The 20113-nt window shown below is 43.7% G+C and overlaps 1 protein-coding gene across 1 annotated transcript in view; it reads right to left on the bottom strand.

Annotated features, from left to right (window-relative positions):
* The window catches only part of LOC310771369 (chloride channel protein 2-like), a gene marked incomplete at both ends in the record, with an annotated part of 82670 nt that overhangs the window by 9175 nt on the left and 53382 nt on the right, over positions 1-20113 (bottom strand). Inside the window, 4 exons of the mRNA XM_083663995.1 lie at positions 6642-6719; positions 8060-8193; positions 8651-8779; positions 10208-10339. Of these exons, the coding sequence (XP_083520121.1) occupies positions 6642-6719; positions 8060-8193; positions 8651-8779; positions 10208-10339 (473 nt within the window). The remainder of the gene's footprint in view (positions 1-6641; positions 6720-8059; positions 8194-8650; positions 8780-10207; positions 10340-20113) is intronic.

Raw genomic sequence — 20113 nt, 5'->3', positions numbered from 1 at the left:
AGAGAGAGAGAGAGAGAGAGAGAAGAGTGAGAGGAGGATTGAAGAGTGAGACTGACAGACAGAGAGAGAGAGAGAGAGAAGAGTGAGAGGAGGATTGAAGAGTGAGACTGACAGACAGAGAGAGAGAGAGAGAGAAGAGTGAGAGGAGGGTTGAAGAGTGAGACTGACGGACAGAGAGAGAGAGAGAGAGAGAGAAGAGTGAGAGGAGGATGGAAGAGTGAGACTGACAGACAGAGAGAGAGAGAGAGAGAGAAGAGTGAGAGGAGGGTTGAAGAGTGAGACTGATGGACAGAAAGAGAGAGAGAGAGAAGAGTGAGAGGAGGATTGAAGAGTGAGACTGATGGACAGAGAGAGAGAGAGAGAGAGAAGAGTGAGAGGAGGATTGAAGAGTGAGACTGACAGAGAGAGAGAGAGAGAGAGAGAGATAAGAGTGAGAGGAGGGTTGAAGAGTGAGACTGATGGACAGAGAGAGAGAGAGAGAGAAGAGTGAGAGGAGGATTGAAGAGTGAGACTGATGGAGAGAGAGAGAGAGAGAGAAGAGTGAGAGGAGGATTGAAGAGTGAGACTGACGGACAGAGACAGAGAGAGAAGAGTGAGAGGAGGATTGAAGAGTGAGACTGACGGACAGAGAGAGAGAGAGAAGAGTGAGAGGAGGATGTGCTAAAGGGGGATGTCGGTTAATTTGAAAACGAATAGACCGAATCACAATGTTGTTTACAATAACGTCTGTGTAGACAAACGGGGCAGGAGACTTTACCTGTTGGGCCACAGAATAAAAACAACACTGGAGGTGAGATGTCATGTGACTGGAGGTGAGATGTCATGTGACCGGAGGTGAGATGTCACGGTTGGGTAGATTTTGTTTTTAGCCACTACTATTGGGCTGCCAATGTTAGGGCTCTAATGTTTTAGCGGCAAGGGACTCCTGGCAATTTGACTCCCGGGGCCACCTTGTGGCTGAAAATGGAGGCTGGCTCTATTGCCAACTCCTCTCTGCCAGCCGTGCTGTTTTCTAAGCTAGAGAGGCAAAGTTTCCATTTTGTTGTGGAATCTAAACCAAGTCAGGAGCATTTTGAGTCTACCAGACGTTTCTGTCCACACACTAATTTCACTGTCAGACAAAACCTACCATGCGTGAGAAGAAGTGGAGTGAGAAGGGGCTGGTTTGTCGAATCTGTTGATTTCAAATGCCTCCGCCGCTGTGAAACAACAACAACGCTAGCTCGTTGCTACACGCTGAAAATGGCAAGTTGACTTGGTCACGTCCGCTGCATTTTGATTGGGTAAAGTGCAGTATGCGAGCCTGCCCCTTACAAGCTCTGTTATTCGGCTTTTCACGGAGCTTGCCGACCGATTTTCGATGCAAGTGGAAAGTCGACAGACTGGCCAACACTGTCATAAAAACCTGTCATCAATATTGCATGCACCTGACAATTTACAGTATATATTAAAATATGGTGATACTTGGCATTTGTGCCTTATGATAGATTGCAACACAAAAATATTGCAATACTATGTTGTATCGATCGCCCCCACCCCTAGGAGATAAAAGATAGTGAATAAGCAAGAGTTTTCTTCTTCTTACTCATTGTTTTGGAGTTTGAAAAAACGATGGGAGAAAAGACGCAAATTTTGGTTTAGCAATAATTTTGGCCCGAGCACCCCCCCCCCCCCCCCCCCCAACCCCACCACCCAACCAATCATGTCACTTTAAAGGACTGCACCTTAAATGTTTGTGATTGTTTTGTACGTAGCTTTGTATTCTACTATTGATGTGATCGCTGTGCTGCATAAGCCAAATTCATCATTTGTAATCTGATTACTTAGTGGCTATTAAAGTGCATGTTGAATCTGTAGCCTACAGTACAGTAGGTGCACACTCGCTGCTCTCAGAAGACACGCACCGCTTGCACACCGACAGTTGACATTTTCAGTTATTTAGATGGCATTTATTTAATCCTACAAAGGAGCAAGAAAAAAAATAAAACCCTTGTGAACCAAATTCAATACTTTGTAAATTAAATGCAATACTTTTAAGCCCTTATTTTGAGAATATTAAATCCAATGCTTTTTTAAATAATTTTAAGACCCCACATGTACCCTGTCTATCTCTCTGCCCTGTGTACTCTCTCTTCAAACCCTCCCCCATCCACCGCTCCTCCCGTCATCCCCGCAGAGAGGTGCTCACATCTTCAGAAAGGAGAGAAGAGATGAGAGTCAAGCTTTCCTCTGCCTGCCTCCAATCCCAAAGGACACAGACGTAGAATGAACAGAAGAAGAAGAAAGGCCTCCCCTCCTCTTTCAACTGACTCTCCTCCCCTCCCCCCTTTTTTTAATCTCCGTCGCTGCATCCCTCTCCGGGCAAAGTCGGTTTTGAAGATGAAAAGGATCAAATTTGTTGACAAATAACAGCAATGATTAAACATTTACCAAACAGGCTACATGTTGTTGACTTTGTACGGGATTAAAAAAAGAGATTTATTCCTTGTTGTGATAAAAGAAAAATAGACACGTTTGTCCTCAGTTTTCCTCACAAAGAAAAAGCAATTGTTTTCTGTTTTGATAGATGGACAGACGAATAGACGGACAGACAACAGAGACATCAAAAGGCCTTCTGTCAAGTGTTCAATGTCTTGTGGAGTTGTCATCTATTCTGTCACGTTGAATCTGTTGTTTGTGAGTCCAAAGCTGAAGTCTCCACTGACATCATTAGGCTGGTCTGTATCTCTTCCTCCCCCACACAGATCCACTTCCTGCCCCCACAGATCCACTTCCTCCCACACACAGATCCACTTCCTCCCACACACAGATCCACTTCCTCCCCCACACAGATCCACTTCCTCCCACACACAGATCCACTTCCTCCCACACACAGATCCACTTCCTGCCACACACAGATCCACTTCCTCCCCCACACACAGATCCACTTCCTCCCCCACACAGATCCACTTCCTCCCCCACACACAGATCCACTTCCTCCCCCACACAGATCCACTTCCTCCCCCACACAGATCCACTTCCTCCCCCACACAGATCCACTTCCTCCCCCACACACAGATCCACTTCCTCCCCCACACAGATCCACTTCCTCCCCCACACACAGATCCACTTCCTCCCCCACACAGATCCACTTCCTCCCCCACACAGATCCACTTCCTCCCCCACACAGATCCACTTCCTCCCACACACAGATCCACTTCCTCCCCCACACAGATCCACTTCCTCCCCCACACAGATCCACTTCCTCCCCCACACAGATCCACTTCCTCCCACACACAGATCCACTTCCTCCCCCACACAGATCCACTTCCTCCCCCACACACAGATCCACTTCCTCCCCCACACAGATCCACTTCCTCCCCCACACAGATCCACTTCCTCCCCCACACAGATCCACTTCCTCCCCCACACAGAGCCACTTCCTCCCACACACAGATCCACTTCCTCCCCCACACACAGATCCACTTCCTCCCACACACACAGATCCACTTCCTCCCCCACACACAGATCCACTTCCTCCCACACACACAGATCCACTTCCTCCCCCACACACAGATCCACTTCCTCCCCCACACAGATCCACTTCCTGCCCCACACAGATCCACTTCCTCCCACACACAGATCCACTTCCTCCCCCACACACAGATCCACTTCCTCCCACACACAGATCCACTTCCTCCCCCACACACAGATCCACTTCCTCCCCCACACACAGATCCACTTCCTCCCCCACACAGATCCACTTCCTCCCCCACACACAGATCCACTTCCTGCCCCACACAGATCCACTTCCTCCCACACACAGATCCACTTCCTCCCCCACACACAGATCCACTTCCTCCCACACACAGATCCACTTCCTCCCCCACACACAGATCCACTTCCTCCCCCACACACAGATCCACTTCCTCCCACACACAGATCCACTTCCTCCCACACACAGATCCACTTCCTCCCCCACACAGATCCACTTCCTCCCACACACAGATCCACTTCCTCCCCCACACAGATCCACTTCCTCCCACACACAGATCCACTTCCTCCCACACACAGATCCACTTCCTCCCACACACAGATCCACTTCCTCCCCCACACAGATCCACTTCCTCCCCCACACAGATCCACTTCCTCTCTCCATCCGCTGTTAGCAGGGATGCACTGATGACACTCCCCCCCCCCAGATCAAGTACAAGTAAGTACTTATATTTGGGTATTTGTACACCGACGAGTACTTAAAAATACCATAACAAAGACTTTGAGAAGATGTTTTCTTTTCATCAGTTTCTGACTGTAACAGATGAAATATACAATGTGACAGTGACATTGTAACATCTTCCTGTAACACATGCAGCACATTTCAGCACCACACAGCACAAGTCAGATGCTGAGATGATACAGTAAGTGATCATATGTTGGTGATGTCTGTGAGGAACTGTTCACACACGCGCACGGACGCACGCACGCACGCACGCACACACACACACACACACACACACACACACACACACACACGACCCCCCCCCCCCCCCAACTGCCAACACCCTTTCCTCATTAAAAGCAATGGGAAGCGGCCCCGAGGCCAGGAGGCCGTGACGGGGATGCTGGCCGTTTCCCATGGCAACAATAGAAAGTGAAAGGTTTATTTTTGGAACTATTCCAGGTGAGTGTAGTACGTATTCAGCCACCAGGGTTTGATTTGCTAAAGTGTTAGCTCCAGGTGAGTGTAGTACGTATTCAGCCACCAGGGTTTGATTTGCTAAAGTGTTAGCTCCAGGTGAGTGTAGTACGTATTCAGCCACCAGGGTTTGATTTGCTAAAGTGTTAGCTCCAGGTGAGTGTAGTACGTATTCAGCCACCAGGGTTTGTACGTATTCAGCCACCAGGGTTTGATTTGCTAAAGTGTTAGCTCCAGGTGAGTGTAGTACGTATTCAGCCACCAGGGTTTGATTTGCTAAAGTGTTAGCTCCAGGTGAGTGTAGTACGTATTCAGCCACCAGGGTTTGTACGTATTCAGCCACCAGGGTTTGATTTGCTAAAGTGTTAGCTCCAGGTGAGTGTAGTACGTATTCAGCCACCAGGGTTTGATTTGCTAAAGTGTTAGCTCCAGGTGAGTGTAGTACGTATTCAGCCACCAGGGTTTGATTTGCTAAAGTGTTAGCTCCAGGTGAGTGTAGTACGTATTCAGCCACCAGGGTTTGATTTGCTAAAGTGTTAGCTCCAGGTGAGTGTAGTACGTATACTATTCAGCCACCAGGGTTTGATTTGCTAAAGTGTTAGCTCCAGGTGAGTGTAGTACGTATTCAGCCACCAGGGTTTGATTTGCTAAAGTGTTAGCTCCAGGTGAGTGTAGTACGTATTCAGCCACCAGGGTTTGATTTGCTAAAGTGTTAGCTCCAGGTGAGTGTAGTACGTATTCAGCCACCAGGGTTTGATTTGCTAAAGTGTTAGCTCCAGGTGAGTGTAGTACGTATTCAGCCACCAGGGTTTGATTTGCTAAAGTGTTAGCTCCAGGTGAGTGTAGTACGTATTCAGCCACCAGGGTTTGATTTGCTAAAGTGTTAGCTCCAGGTGAGTGTAGTACGTATTCAGCCACCAGGGTTTGTACGTATTCAGCCACCAGGGTTTGATTTGCTAAAGTGTTAGCTCCAGGTGAGTGTAGTACGTATTCAGCCACCAGGGTTTGATTTGCTAAAGTGTTAGCTCCAGGTGAGTGTAGTACGTATTCAGCCACCAGGGTTTGATTTGCTAAAGTGTTAGCTCCAGGTGAGTGTAGTACGTATTCAGCCACCAGGGTTTGATTTGCTAAAGTGTTAGCTCCAGGTGAGTGTAGTACGTATACTATTCAGCCACCAGGGTTTGATTTGCTAAAGTGTTAGCTCCAGGTGAGTGTAGTACGTATTCAGCCACCAGGGTTTGATTTGCTAAAGTGTTAGCTACTGTAGGTAGCATTTCTAGGTAGAAAGCTGTAATTTTTATGTTTTAGGGTGTCTGAAACAGGTAGGATACATTATTTCCAACCTTTCTAAGTACCTATTTTTGAATTTTTCAATTAGTGGCTGCTGTCCAGAACACCGTCAGGTAAGATGCTTCCTACTATTGTTCAAAAGTGACTTTCCTGACACTGTACAAACATCTGACTGCACTACATTAAGTAAAGGCTGACATTATTGATCCTAGAATAAAAACTAAAAGAAAGTGAAATATGTTTGTAATTAAATAACAAACATATTTCACTTTCTTTTCGTTTTTGGCTAAATTTTAGCCAACATTGTTTCACTTTTTTCTGATGCTTTCGGCTTTGTGGGCGTCGCCATTAGGGGCTCGCTTGGCTCGCTTCATTCTTCTTCGTCTTTTTGGAAGACCAAGGTATCATGGGATACCCTAACCCACCAAAGTGTGCATGGTTCCTCGAAAATTATCCATAACCAGGTACCTAGAAAGGTTGCAAATTCAGTGAACTTCTGTATCAAACTGGTTTCAGAGAGCCTAATTACAACTTCTTACCTAGAAATGCCACCTATAAAGCTCGTTCACTTGAGAATCAGACAGGCCCAATATGTGAGAGACACAATTGGAGAGAGAGAGATTAACAGAGAGAGAGAGAGAGAGAGAGAGAGAGAGAGGGGGGGGGCAGGACTTACTTCATAGATGCCTCCAAACAGGGACATGAACTTGCTGAGGAGAGCAGCGCACAGACTGGCGATGTGTACAAACGGACCCTGACAGGAGGACAGAAATATAGATCTTATTGGTGCCAAATTTAACATTCACACACACTCCTATTTATCTTCCATCATATAACATACATGTTAACATACATGTAACACGTTTGAAAACATGCCCACAACAAAGAAGAGGTAATGCGCATAATATGTGACCTGCTCTATATCATTTCCAGTCACATTGTTAAACTCATATCATTTTGAGTTGAATGAGTTTAATACAGGTTTGGAGAGGGGAGAATGTAAGCTTTCTAGTGATATCAAAATGATCACGTTTTCCTCATTTTCAGGTTGCAGTTCAAACTGATGATGGTTTCTGGGGCGGCTGTAGCTCAGGAGGTAGAGCGGGTCGTCCACTAATCGCTTTGGATAAAAGAGGTTGGTGGTTCGAGTCCCGGCTCCTCCAGTCTGCATGTCGAAGTGTCCTTGGGCAAGACACTGAACCCCAAATTGCTCCTGATGGTGTGCCTGCACCCTGCGTTGTAGCTGCCACCATCGGTGTATGAATGGGTGTACCTACTGATTGTAAAGCGCTTTGGATAAAAGCGCTATATAAATGCAGGCCATTTACCATTTACCATTCTGCTGATGCTAATCAAACCCAAGTTGTCAGGATGACTTAAACATCATATTTAAAGCTGGACATAAGGTCCAGGGTGTAAAATAACCGGAATTCTCCTTTAAGTAAAGGATGGTCACCATGTTACTATGCAGATGTTCATTCATAATTTTAAGGGACGCACATTGTAGCCGTTTGAGACAGAACCTATACTATATTAGTATACTAAAGGGAGAGAGGGATGGAGAGATGTGTTGCCAGGTTCTTTGCGACAAAACCCTCCCAAGTGCTAATTAAACTCAAACCATAAACAGCCCAACGATCAACGAACCTAGTGTAAAAATAACAAACCAATAAGAAAACTCCGGCAAACTTGATGAACAGCGTTTGAAGTCCCACAGCATTGAGAACAGTTCCAAGTATCGTTACGTTACAAACCGCAAATCCGGCAAAATGAGAAATGTGAACTGACAAATTAGCGGTAAGCTAGCAGTTCTGCTTGTCACTCTACGTTTACGAGCTTCAAAACGAGATGGAGCGTTTGATTTTCACAATAATCTTTAGACAGAATGAGTGAAAGTGATCCAGCAGGTCACACATGTCTGCTACGCATAGTGAACTGGAGAAGACAGTGTTCAGAGTGGAACTAACAAGATGAAAAGTGAGAGTGTTAGAACAGTGAGGCGAGGAGCACACAATCCAAACTGGAGATGCTAATGCAGTAGCACGCAACCAAAATGGCCTCTATGACGTGTGTGTGTGTGTGTGTGTGACCTACCTCCTTGCCCAGGGGCATGCCGCTGCCCAGAGCACAGGTGAGGCCGATGACTTTGGCCACAAACGTTTTAAAGGTGAGGTATTCCTTCAGCACCACTCCGCGCAGAATGGTCTTCATCTCTGGAATGCCCGAACCTGCCCGGAGCACAATACAGTGTTACAGTGACCTGTGTGTTTATAGAGTATACTGACACACATCGTGTCTGAACCTGCCCGGAGCACAACACAGTGTTACAGTGACCTGTGTGTTTATAGAGTATACTGACACACACAGTGTCTGAACCTGCCCGGAGCACAACACAGTGTTACAGTGACCTGTGTGTTTATAGAGTACTGACACACATCGTGTCTGAACCTGCCCGGAGCACAATACAGTGTTACAGTGACCTGTGTGTTTATAGAGTACTGACACACACCGTGTCTGAACCTGCCCGGAGCACAACACAGTGTTACAGTGACCTGTGTGTTTATAGAGTACTGACACACACCGTGTCTGAACCTGCCCGGAGCACAACACAAAAAAACTCATTCCTGTGCTGCTCTATTTGTGTGTGTGTGTGTGTGTGTGTGTGTGTGTGTGTGTACATCGTACCAACAGCCTGCGGGGCGAGGATCTGAGTGAAGCCAGCAGAGAAGGTGATGAGGACCACAGGGTAGGTGACCCAGGCCAGATACTGCAGGAACACATTACTGTCCAGACCTCCGTACATCCACTTCTGTGCTGTGGACACACACACACACACACACACACACACACACAGTAAAAAAGGGTGTATGCACACACGCATACCAGCAAGTACCGTTGTTGCTCATTTCAATTTACCTGCACTGGGTGTTTTTTTGTAACACAAACAAACAAACTTAGACACAGGGATATATATATATATATATATATATATGTATGTATATATATATATATATATATATATATATATATATATATATATACCGTAAATTCCGGACTATAAGCCGCACTTTTTTCCCGTTTTTTGGCCTTTTTTGGCCCCTGCGGCTTATATAACGGTGCGGCTTATCTATGGATTTCCCCCCCCCCCCCAAAAAAAAAAAAAAAAAAAATCTCTCTTTTTTAGCACTCTTTCTAACTATAAATCCACTTCTGTTTTAATTTCCTCTCTTGCCCTCTTTTCACCACACCGCGGACACTGTGTGCACTGTAAAAAACAACACAGGTGGTGTTGTGTTATGTTGTTTTGTTGAAATGTTAATAAAAAATAAAAAATAAAAATCTCTTTCCCGACAATCCCCTCTGTGCATGAACCCTTACATATGGTAATTAAACATTAAAACACAATAAAAAAATAAAAAATAAAAAAAAATAAAAAAAAACATTAAAACACCCGCGGCTTATAGTCCGGTGCGGCTTATATATGTAAAAAACAGTCAACTTTGCAGGTGCGGCTTATACACCGGTGCGCCTTATAGTCCGGAATTTACGGTATATACAGTATATATATATAGCTGTACAGACAAGAGTTAGTTAGCTTCTCCTTGAGATACACACACACACACACACAGAGATACATCTCTCTGTTTTTGTCCTGTCTTTGTGTTCAGTCTATCCTTCACCTGGTGGGCAGATGGCAGATCCAAAAGCATAAGCTGGCCTCCCTGCAGCCCTGCAGCATTCTGTCCAGCCCCCTGGGGCAGTGTAAACCCTCCCTGCAGCCCTGCAGCATTCTGTCCAGCCCCCTGGGCAGTGTAAACCCTCCCTGCAGCCCTGCAGCATTCTGTCCAGCCCCCTGGGGCAGTGTAAACCCTCCCTGCAGCCCTGCAGCATTCTGTCCAGCCCCCTGGGGCAGTGTAAACCCATTCAGCAACTACATCACACAATATTAAGAGCAGTAATAATAATAATAATAATATAATTTAAATGTGATAATCCAGATCAACCACAGACCTAAAGTTAAGAGGAGAGAAAAGACAATATCCACACATTTGTCCGTTTCTCCACGTCGTACATTCCCTGTACCATCACTCTCCTCCTCTCCCTCTTTCTATCCATGCTCCATCCCTCGCTCCCTCCTTCCTTCCTTCCTTCCCTCTAGCTCTCTCTCCCTCGCTCTCTCTCCCTCTCTCTCTCTCTCTCCTTCCCTCTAGCTCTCTCTCTCTCCCTCCCTCCCCGCCTCACCTTGCAGGCAGATGGCGATGCAGAAGTCCACCACCCAGCTGACCAGAGCCATGAGGAGTCCCAGCAGGATGAGGAAGATCCAGTCCTCCCCGACCCGCGAGATCAGGAACTTCTGACAGCGCACCGCACAGACTGGAGGGAGGGGGAAGGAAGAGCACGTAACACGGCGTTAGGACCACACACCACGCAGACTGGAGCGAGGGGAAGGAAGAGCACGTAACACAGCGTTAGGACCACACACCACGCAGACTGGAGCGAGGGGAAGGAAGAGCACGTAACACGGCGTTAGGACCACACACCACGACCACGACTACATCAGCAGACTGGAGCGAGGGGGAAGGAAGAGCACGTAACACAGCGTTAGGACCACACACCACGACCACGACTACATCAGCAGACTGGAGGGAGGGGGAAGGAAGAGCACGTAACACGGCGTTAGGACCACACACAGACTGGAGCAAGGGGGAAGGAAGAGCACGTAACATGGCATTAGGACCACACACCACGCAGACTGGAGCGAGGGGAAGGAAGAGCACGTAACACGGCGTTAGGACCACACACCACGACCACGACTACACCAGCCAGCAACTGAGTAAGGAGCTGGAACCCAGTTGGGCTCCACGCCAAGGGCCTACACTTTACCAAACAGGCCTTTGGTGCTTTGGAAAATGCGGCTTAGAGTAGAGCTGGGTTCAAAAAATCCATTCTCTGATTTTTTATCTATTTTTATTTTATTCCTTTGATATCGATTCATATGTCCATGTCCAGAGATCGATTTTTTATTTTATTTTTTAAATAAACAGGCTAAAATATTATGCTGTGTGTGGTAGTTGAAACATAGTTTCAAGTTGACGTTTATTTATGTTTGTAGTTGAAACAAAAACATAAATACTGTAGGCTACATAAATGGAAATGTTTGATCATTAATATCTACTTTTAGAAATTATATAGGCTGAAATCAAATCACTGCATACTTGTGAAAGTGTCTTTTATTGACAGATGAAAAGGCTGTTATTTACCCTTTGTCACCACCTGGTGAGTAAATATATGTGTCACTAAAACCATTAAAATTGACGACCGGTCCGCAACTTTTTTCCCCATGTATCTACTTGGCGCAAAAAAGGTTGGGAACCCCTGTGTTACATAACTGGACAGTCATGTAATTCAGGTTACAACTCAAAAAACACGTTTTGGTATCACTAACCAAATCGATATTGAAATTAATCGAATCGGAATCGAATTCGCAACCTTGTGAATTGGAATCGAATCGATTCTTGAAATTTGAACCAATACCCAGCCCTGGCTTAGAGGACTAGAATTCCTCATCCATGTTTAAGCATCTCTCTCTCTTCTCTTGGCAGCATCATCCAGCAACAGTAGCCATGTTTCCATCAAACTCTTGGGCCAGCTTTTTGAAATGTTACAAAAACACTTGGCAACAAATATATTTGTCTTCCCCCACGAGTGATGTAGCGACTCTCTGGGCCAATCCTCCACAAATCTATCATCTTGAGAGAAAGGAGAGGAGGTTAGTCGCAGGGAGAACAGAGGAGAAGGCAGAAGAGAGAAGAAAGGGGGGAGGAAAAGAGGGGTGGTGGGGAGAAAGGAGAGGAGAAAACAGTTTCAGTTTTTTAATTTATTAGTTTATTATTATTTATTTGCACAAAAACAGACAAAAGGGGAGGGGTATTTGTTCCAGTATTGGCCTTATTTTGGGTCTCTCTCTAAAATTAAACCAATAATAATAATCTGGAGAGGAGAGGAGAGGAGAGGAGGAGAGGCGAGGCGAGGAGAGGAGAGGAGAGAGGAGGAGAGGAGAGGAGAGGAGAGGAGAGGAGAGGAGAGGAGAGGAGAGGAGAGGAGAGGAGAGAGCGACAGATGGGAGAGAGCAGGGGGGAGGGTGGGGGAGAAGAGAGAGAGCAGAACAAAACAGTGTATACTGGGGCCGGGCAATATGATTGAAATCAATATCACGAGAGTCACAGGGTTCAGTTTCCATACATACCAATGTATATCACAATATGCTTCATGTAAGCAAAGTCACATTTAGTGATCCAATGACTCTATTATCATATATTATAATTACCTGGCAATTGTAATATCATCATGAAATGATACCACTGAAAGACAATAGACGATAGTACTGAATTATCGCCCAGCCCTGTATTACAGTTGGGTTGCTTCCTCTGATTAGGGGTCCAAGCACGAAATGCGTGGACCCCTATTGTATCTGTTCTGATTATTTTTAGGGGTCCAAGCACGAAGTGCGTGGATCCCTATTGTATCTGTTCTGATTGTTATTATTTTTTTATTCTTCTTCTCCGGTAAAACTGTATGTACAGCAGAAACTGTAATGCTCAGCATAGCCAGACTGGGCACATAGATTGTAAATGTGCCTCACTACTCAGAAACAAAAAAATACCCATATCGGCCAGATGGTGGTGCTATAACAGACCATTTCGCGTTATGGTCCATATCTTCTGAACCGTGAGGCGTTTAATCAAAATTCCACTTCGGCTGTATTCCCTGGATCAATACGCATCCATCCATATAGGCCACGCCCATTTGCGTGTGCCTAGATTTTCCGCCATTTTGAATTTGATCAAAAACCTACTTTTGCGAACTCCTCCTAGACCGTTTGGCCAAATCACACGGAAATTCTTCTGGGACATCTATGGACTAACCCGACCTAAAGTTATTAAAGGATTTTGGATACGTGTAACCGTTTTGAAATGATAAATGTCTAAACTTTTGTGTATTTACTTTTGTTCTTTTCCTGCCCTAAAAGTGTGTGGATCTCAGAAACCATACATCCCCCATCACCCAAACTTTCCACACAGGTTCACGACATCACCCACTACTCAGAGTAAAAAACACACCAATTACACCAATCCACCAGATGGTGGCACTATAACAGCCAATTTCACGTTTGTCAGTCCATAACTTCTGAACCGCGAGCTGTAGAATCAAAATTCCACATCTACTGGTTTCCCTGGAGCATCGTGCATCTAACCTACTAGGCCACGCCCATTTATGTATGGTAGATTTTCCGCCATTTTGAATTTGATCAAAAACCTACTTTTGCGAGCTCCTCCTAGACCGTTTGGCCAAATCACACAAAACTTTTTCTGGGTCATCTATGGACTACCCCGACCTAAAGTGATTAAAGGATTTTGGACACGTGAAACCGTTTTGAAATGATAAATCTCGAAACTTTTAATGAAACACACGCCAACACTAAATTGCCCACAACTCATTAACCGGTCAATTACAACTACTGCTGCTACTACTGCTACCACTCCCACTACTACCAACACTACTACTACTACTATTACTACTTCTGCTACTATTACTACTACTACTACTACTACTACTGGAAGTTGGAATGTAGCATTTTGGGTGGGGTTAATGTGTTTTGGGGTTCTGCATCTGCTGTAGCATAATACATAGTTGGTTTAGATGTCACACAGTAATGCCCGATCCACAAAGACTTGACACCCACGTTTTAATAAAAACAAGTTTAAGCCATAATAAGGTTACATCTGTGCCTTGTCAATTCTGTGGAAGGATGGTTTAGGGGTAGAGTAGCAGACACCAAAGCTGGAGGTCCTGGGTTCAAACCACGGCCAGGTAACTGTTTTATTTTTTGAAAATGTAGAATAAAGGTTAATCTGGATATAATTATGTATAACGCTGCTGAATACACACTGTGTACATAGCAGAATAACTGAATATGCCTATTCATGGTAACGTCATATTTCGACGTCATCTTGACATTCCTGTGTAGATGTCTAAATGATCCCCAAATCGGCTGTGATTTGGCCTAGTCCTGGACGTCACTGAAAGATGATATCAGAACATCATCATGATGTAATTGTGTTTGCTGGGAGCCTTCTTTCAGATATATGAGAGGAAAAACATTCCAATACATTATTGTGTCTTCAGATGTGAAAGGTCCAAAAAGAGAATTCAATCTGAATTATCCTTGTCACTCATGTGCTCATTGTAACAGCACAACCCACACCAATTAGTTCAAACACCTCCATTCAGGGCAGACTTTTAATGTAAAGTGGTGCATTATGTGTGTCATACAAAAATGTCCTTAATGGTAAATGGACTGCATGACAAGCTGCCATGCTGTTCTGCAGGGTGCTGGCTATAGTCATCAAAAGCAATTTCAGGGATAAAACCATCAACCTTCTGTACTCGACGCCACTACGCCCTATGGTTTGATGTGTGTGTGGGAAAGACTCAATGACAACTGAAAATTCTGATTTCAGAACACAAAAGCTCCATCATGAGACAAGAACTAACCTCTCCTGTTGCAAAACACGTTCTTGAACACAGCCACGCAATCTCCAGCTAACATTTCCAAGATATTGAACAAGTTGATGAGACACCACAAAATAAGGAGGCAACATGTTGAGTTTTAATTACTGTTACTGACTTAACTGTCTGAAGTTGAAAATTGTTCATCCCACGTGGGGTTTGAACTTTGAGCCGCAATAGTCTTTAGTTAGCATAAGTCATGAGCTTTACCAAGTGAGCTATCCAGAATATTTTTATTTTAGAATATAAAATAGAATATATTCTATTTAAAACTAACTAACTAACTAAAAACTAACTAACTAACTAAAATAAGCTAGCTAGCTTCAGCCCTAAAACCCTTTCGGTCAGCCTTATGTATCTTTTGTTTTTTTCTGTTTTTTTTTCTATTCTGTGAATATTCTTTCCTTTCTGATCGAAATAAACTAACTAATGTTGTATTTAACTTTGTAGACCATATTATATGTATCTGCAGAGCCAGAGAAGTGCTTGTAGTATTGACAGTATGTTCTACCCAAATACCATTTTCTGTCCAGATACTTAAAGGGATATTGTACACAAAAACTGCTTTCTGTCCAAGTACTACTTCAAGTCACAAGTACTTATGGTTTTAAAGGTGTATTCAACCCAAATACTACTGTCTGATCAAGTACTATCATTTTAAAGGTATATTCTGATGTTTATTTCTGCCCAGACTCATGAGGTGAACAAGAAAATGGAGATTGACAGAAGTCTTGAGGTCTCTAAGGTTGAAAAATGTTGATCCCTAGGTAAGCTTTGAACAGTGGGCCCCAAAATCTTCAGATATTGCCAATCTGGTTCTTTAACAAACCACACTGTTGTTTTCACCCTTTTAGTGCCTATCCTATGTATATTCAGAGCCAGATACCAAGTGTACTTACAATGTTCAAGGTATATTTTACACAAAACTGCTTTATGTCCAAGTACTTAAACTTTAAAAGTATATTCCACCCAAATACTACTTCAAGTCAAAATTACTTCTCATTTTAAACGTGCATGCAACCGAAATACACCACAAAATGTGAATAATTTTGTATACACTAATTGTACACACTATCAACACATGGATTTAATGAAGAGCTCTACACCTGAGATGTTTTGACATAATTGTTGTATATATTTTCTTTTTGGTTTTGTGTTCGGAAATGTATTTAGTACCAGCTATTTTGTTTGTTTTACAGCCTTGAGTTATACATTTTCGGCAGCACGATGGCCTAGTGGTCAGTGATGTTGCTTCACAGCAAGAAGGTCATGGGTTCAAATCTTTCAGCTTCCTTCTCTGTCCACAGCTTCCTTCTGTGTTGTATTTGCATGTTCTCCCTGTCTTCACTTGGGTTTCCTCCCACCACCAAAAGACAACGTATGTTATGATTAATACTTTAATGTCATACTGAGCTTAATATCATACTCCAGATCAGTAGGTGGCAGTACTGCACCTGAAAGCTAGCTGAAAGAAAGAAGGGGAAGACATAACTGTCATGTGACATCGTTACCACCACACTTGCAGAGGTAAGCATGGCTACAGTATGAAGTGTTTGTGGCTCACCAAGGAATCAACTGTTGTAGTTTCAGAAATATGTAATTTATACCTGGCTGTTTTGGTAGGATCATCTGCTTTGATATTATGTAGTGATGGGGTAAAATTGAGTCTTGGATTGGTTGAAGTATGGATTTCGAGGTATTTAATGAGCTGACTTGTGTGTTTGTAGAGTCAGTGTCCAAACTAGCATTCCAGTGTAAAAGCTATATTAAAATGACTTTACCAAGGCAGTCTTCTCAGATAAAATCCTTTATTTAAAGCCTTAGTTCATTTCAGAACAAAATAAAAAGCCACACTTGGCCTTCATCAGGGCAGTGTTGAATGAGGCAGTTTACACAGAATATAATCACACAGGTAGACAATTGTGACACCTGTTGAGGAGAAGGGGCCAAAAAGCATTATCTCACTATATGACAGCCAGTGCTTTTGTTCTTTTCCTGCCCTAAAAGTGTGTGGATCTCAGAAACCATACGCCCCACATCATCCACCTTTCCACATAGTTTCAAGACATCACCCACTACTCAGAGGAAAAAATTACACCAATCCAGCAGATAGTGGCGGTATAACAGCCAACCACCACTACTACTGCTGCTGCTGCTACTACTACTACTACTATTCTTAGTACTTCTGCTGCTACTACTGCTACTACTACCAACACTACTACTACTACTATTACTACTACTGCTACTACTGCTTGGAAACCGTCAGGTCACCGGATCTCAACCAAACTTTGTTTACTTGTGCACATACCAAGTCTGAATAAATGTGCACTATCTGACATATACCCCCCAAGTCACCGGAAGCCGCTTGCGGCTATATTTAGGGGTCCAAGCACGAAGTGCGTGGATCCCTATTGTATCTGTTCTGATTATTAGGGGTCCAAGCACGAAGTGCGTGGATCCCTATTGTATCTGTTCCGATTTTTTTTTTTTTCTTCTTCTCCGGTAAAACTGTATGTACAGCAGAAACTGTAATGCTCAGCGTAGCCAGACTGGGCACATAGATTGTAAATGTGCCTCACTACTCAGAAACAAAAAATTACCCATATCGGCCAGATGGTGGCGCTATAACAGACCATTTCGCCTTATGGTCCATATCTTCTGAACCGTGTGTCCTATACTCAAAATTTCACTTATCCTGGATTCCTTGGATCAATATGCATCTATCCATATAGGCCACGCCCATTTGCGTGTGCCCAGATTTTCCGTCATTTTGAATTTTATCAAAAACCTACTTTTGCGAGCTCCTCCTAGACTGTTTGGCCAAATCACACGAAACTTTTTCTGGGTTATCTATGGACTACCCCGACCTAAAATTATTAAAGGATTTTGGATACGTGAAACCGTTTTGAAATGATAAATGTCTAAACTTGTGTGTATTTGCTTTTGTTCTTTTCCTGCCCTAAAAGTGTGTGGATCTCAGAAACCATACGCCCCACATCACCCACCTTTCCACATAGTTTCAAGACATCACCCACTACTCAGAGGAAAAAATTACACCAATCCACCAGATGGTGGCGCTATAACAGCCAACCACCACTACTACTGCTGCTGCTGCTACTACTACTACTACTATTCTTAGTACTTCTGCTGCTACTACTGCTACCACTCCCACTACTACACTTGTGCACATACCAAGTCTGAATAAATGTGCACTATCTGACATATACCCCCCAAGTCACCGGAAGCTTGGACCCCGCATCGCCGCTTCGGCTATATTTTTTTTTATTTTTTTTATTCTTCTTCTCCGGTAAAACTGTATGTACAGCAGAAACTGTAATGCTCAGCGTAGCCAGACTGGGCACATAGATTGTAAATGTGCCTCACTACTCAGAAACAAAAAATGACCCATATCGGCCAGATGGTGGCGCTATAACAGACCATTTCGCGTTATGGTCCATATCTTCTGAACCGTGTGTCCTATACTAAAAATTTCACTTCTCAGGGATTCCTTGGATCAATACGCATCTATCCATCTAGGCCCCGCCCATTTGCGTGTGCCTAGATTTTCCGCGATTTTGAATTTTATCAAAAACCTACTTTTGCGAACTCCTCCTAGACCGTTTGGCCAAATCACACGGAAATTATTCTGGGTCATCTATGGACTACCCCGACCCAAAGTTATTAAAGGATTTTGGATACGTGAAACCGTTTTGAAATGATAAATGTCTAAACTTTTGTGTATTTGCTTTTGTTCGTTTCCTGCCCTAAAAGTGCGTGGATGTCACAAACCATACACCCCCCATCACCCAAACTTTCCACACAGGTGCACGACATCACCCACTACTCAGAGTAAAAAAATTACACCAATCCACCAGACGGTGGCGCTATAACAGCCAATTTCACGTTATTGACGTCGGTCAATAACTTCTGAACCACGAGCCGTAGAATCAAAATTCCACATCTACCGGTTTCCCTGGAGCATCGTGCATCTAACCTACTAGGCCACGCCCATTTCTGTCTGTTAGATTTTCCGCCATTTTTAATTTGATCAAAAACCTACTTTTGCGAGCTCCTCCTAGACCGTTTGGCCAAATCACACGAAACTTTTTCTGGGTCATCTATAGACTACCCCGACCTAAACTTATTAAAGGATTTTGGATACGTGAAACCGTTTTGAAATGATAAATCTCGAAACTTTTAATGAAAGACACGCCAACACTAAATTGCCCACAACTCATTAACCGGTCAATTACAATTACTGCTGCTACTACTGCTACCACTCCCACTACTACCAACACTACTACTACTACTATTACTACTTCTGCTACTATTACTACTACTACTACTACTACTACTGGAAGTTGGAATGTAGCATTTTGGGTGGGGTTAATGTGTTTTGGGGTTCTGCATCTGCTGTAGCATAATACATAGTTGGTTTAGATGTCACACAGTAATGCCCGATCCACAAAGACTTGACACCCACATTTTAATAAAAACAAGTTTATGCCATAATAAGGTTACATCCATGCCTTGTCATTGCTGTGGAAGGATGGTGTAGGGGTAGAGTAGCAGACACCAAAGCTGGAGGTCCTGGGTTCAAACCACGGCCAGGTAACTGTTTTATTTTTTGAAAATGTAGAATAAAGGTTAATCTGGATATAATTATGTATAACGCTGCTGAATACACACTGTGTACATAGCAGAATAACTGAATATGCCTATTCATGGTAACGTCATATTTCGACGTCATCTTGACATTCCTGTGTAGATGTCTAAATGATCCCCAAATCGGCTGTGATTTGGCCTAGTCCTGGACGTCACTGAAAGATGATATCAGAACATCATCATGATGTAATTGTGTTTGCTGGGAGCCTTCTTTCAGATATATGAGAGGAAAAACATTCCAATACATTATTGTGTCTTCAGATGTGAAAGGTCCAAAAAGAGAATTCAATCTGAATTATCCTTGTCACTCATGTGCTCATTGTAACAGCACAACCCACACCAATTAGTTCAAACACCTCCATTCAGGGCAGACTTTTAATGTAAAGTGGTGCATTATGTGTGTAATACAAAAATGTCCTTAATGGTAAATGGACTGCATAACAAGCTGCCATGCAGGGTGCTGGCTATAGTCACCAAAAGCAATTTCAGGGATAAAACCCATCAACCTTCTGTAGTGGACGCCACTACGCCCTATGGTTTGATGTGTGTATGGGAAAGACACAATGACAACTGAACATTCTGATTTCAGAACACAAAAGCTCCATCATGAGACAAGAACTAACCTCTCCTGTTGTAAAACACGTTCTTGAACACAGCCAAGCAATCTCCAGCTAACATTTCCAAGATATTGAAAAAGTTCATGAGACACCGCAAAATAAGGAGGCAACATGTGGGGTTTTAATTACTGTCACTGACTTAACTGTCTGAAGTTGAAAGTTTCTCATCCCACGTGGGGTTTGAACTTTGAGCCGCAATGGCCTTTAGTTAGGATAAGTCATGAGCTTTACCAAGTGAGCTATCCAGACTGTTGTATTTAACTTTGTAGACCATATTATATGTATCTCTAGAGCC

This window comes from Poromitra crassiceps, assembly GCF_964638095.1.
Source record: "Poromitra crassiceps genome assembly, contig: HAP1_SCAFFOLD_561, whole genome shotgun sequence".
Classification (NCBI taxonomy): Eukaryota; Metazoa; Chordata; class Actinopteri; order Beryciformes; family Melamphaidae; genus Poromitra; species Poromitra crassiceps.
This window is presented reverse-complemented; position numbering and strand designations above follow the sequence as displayed.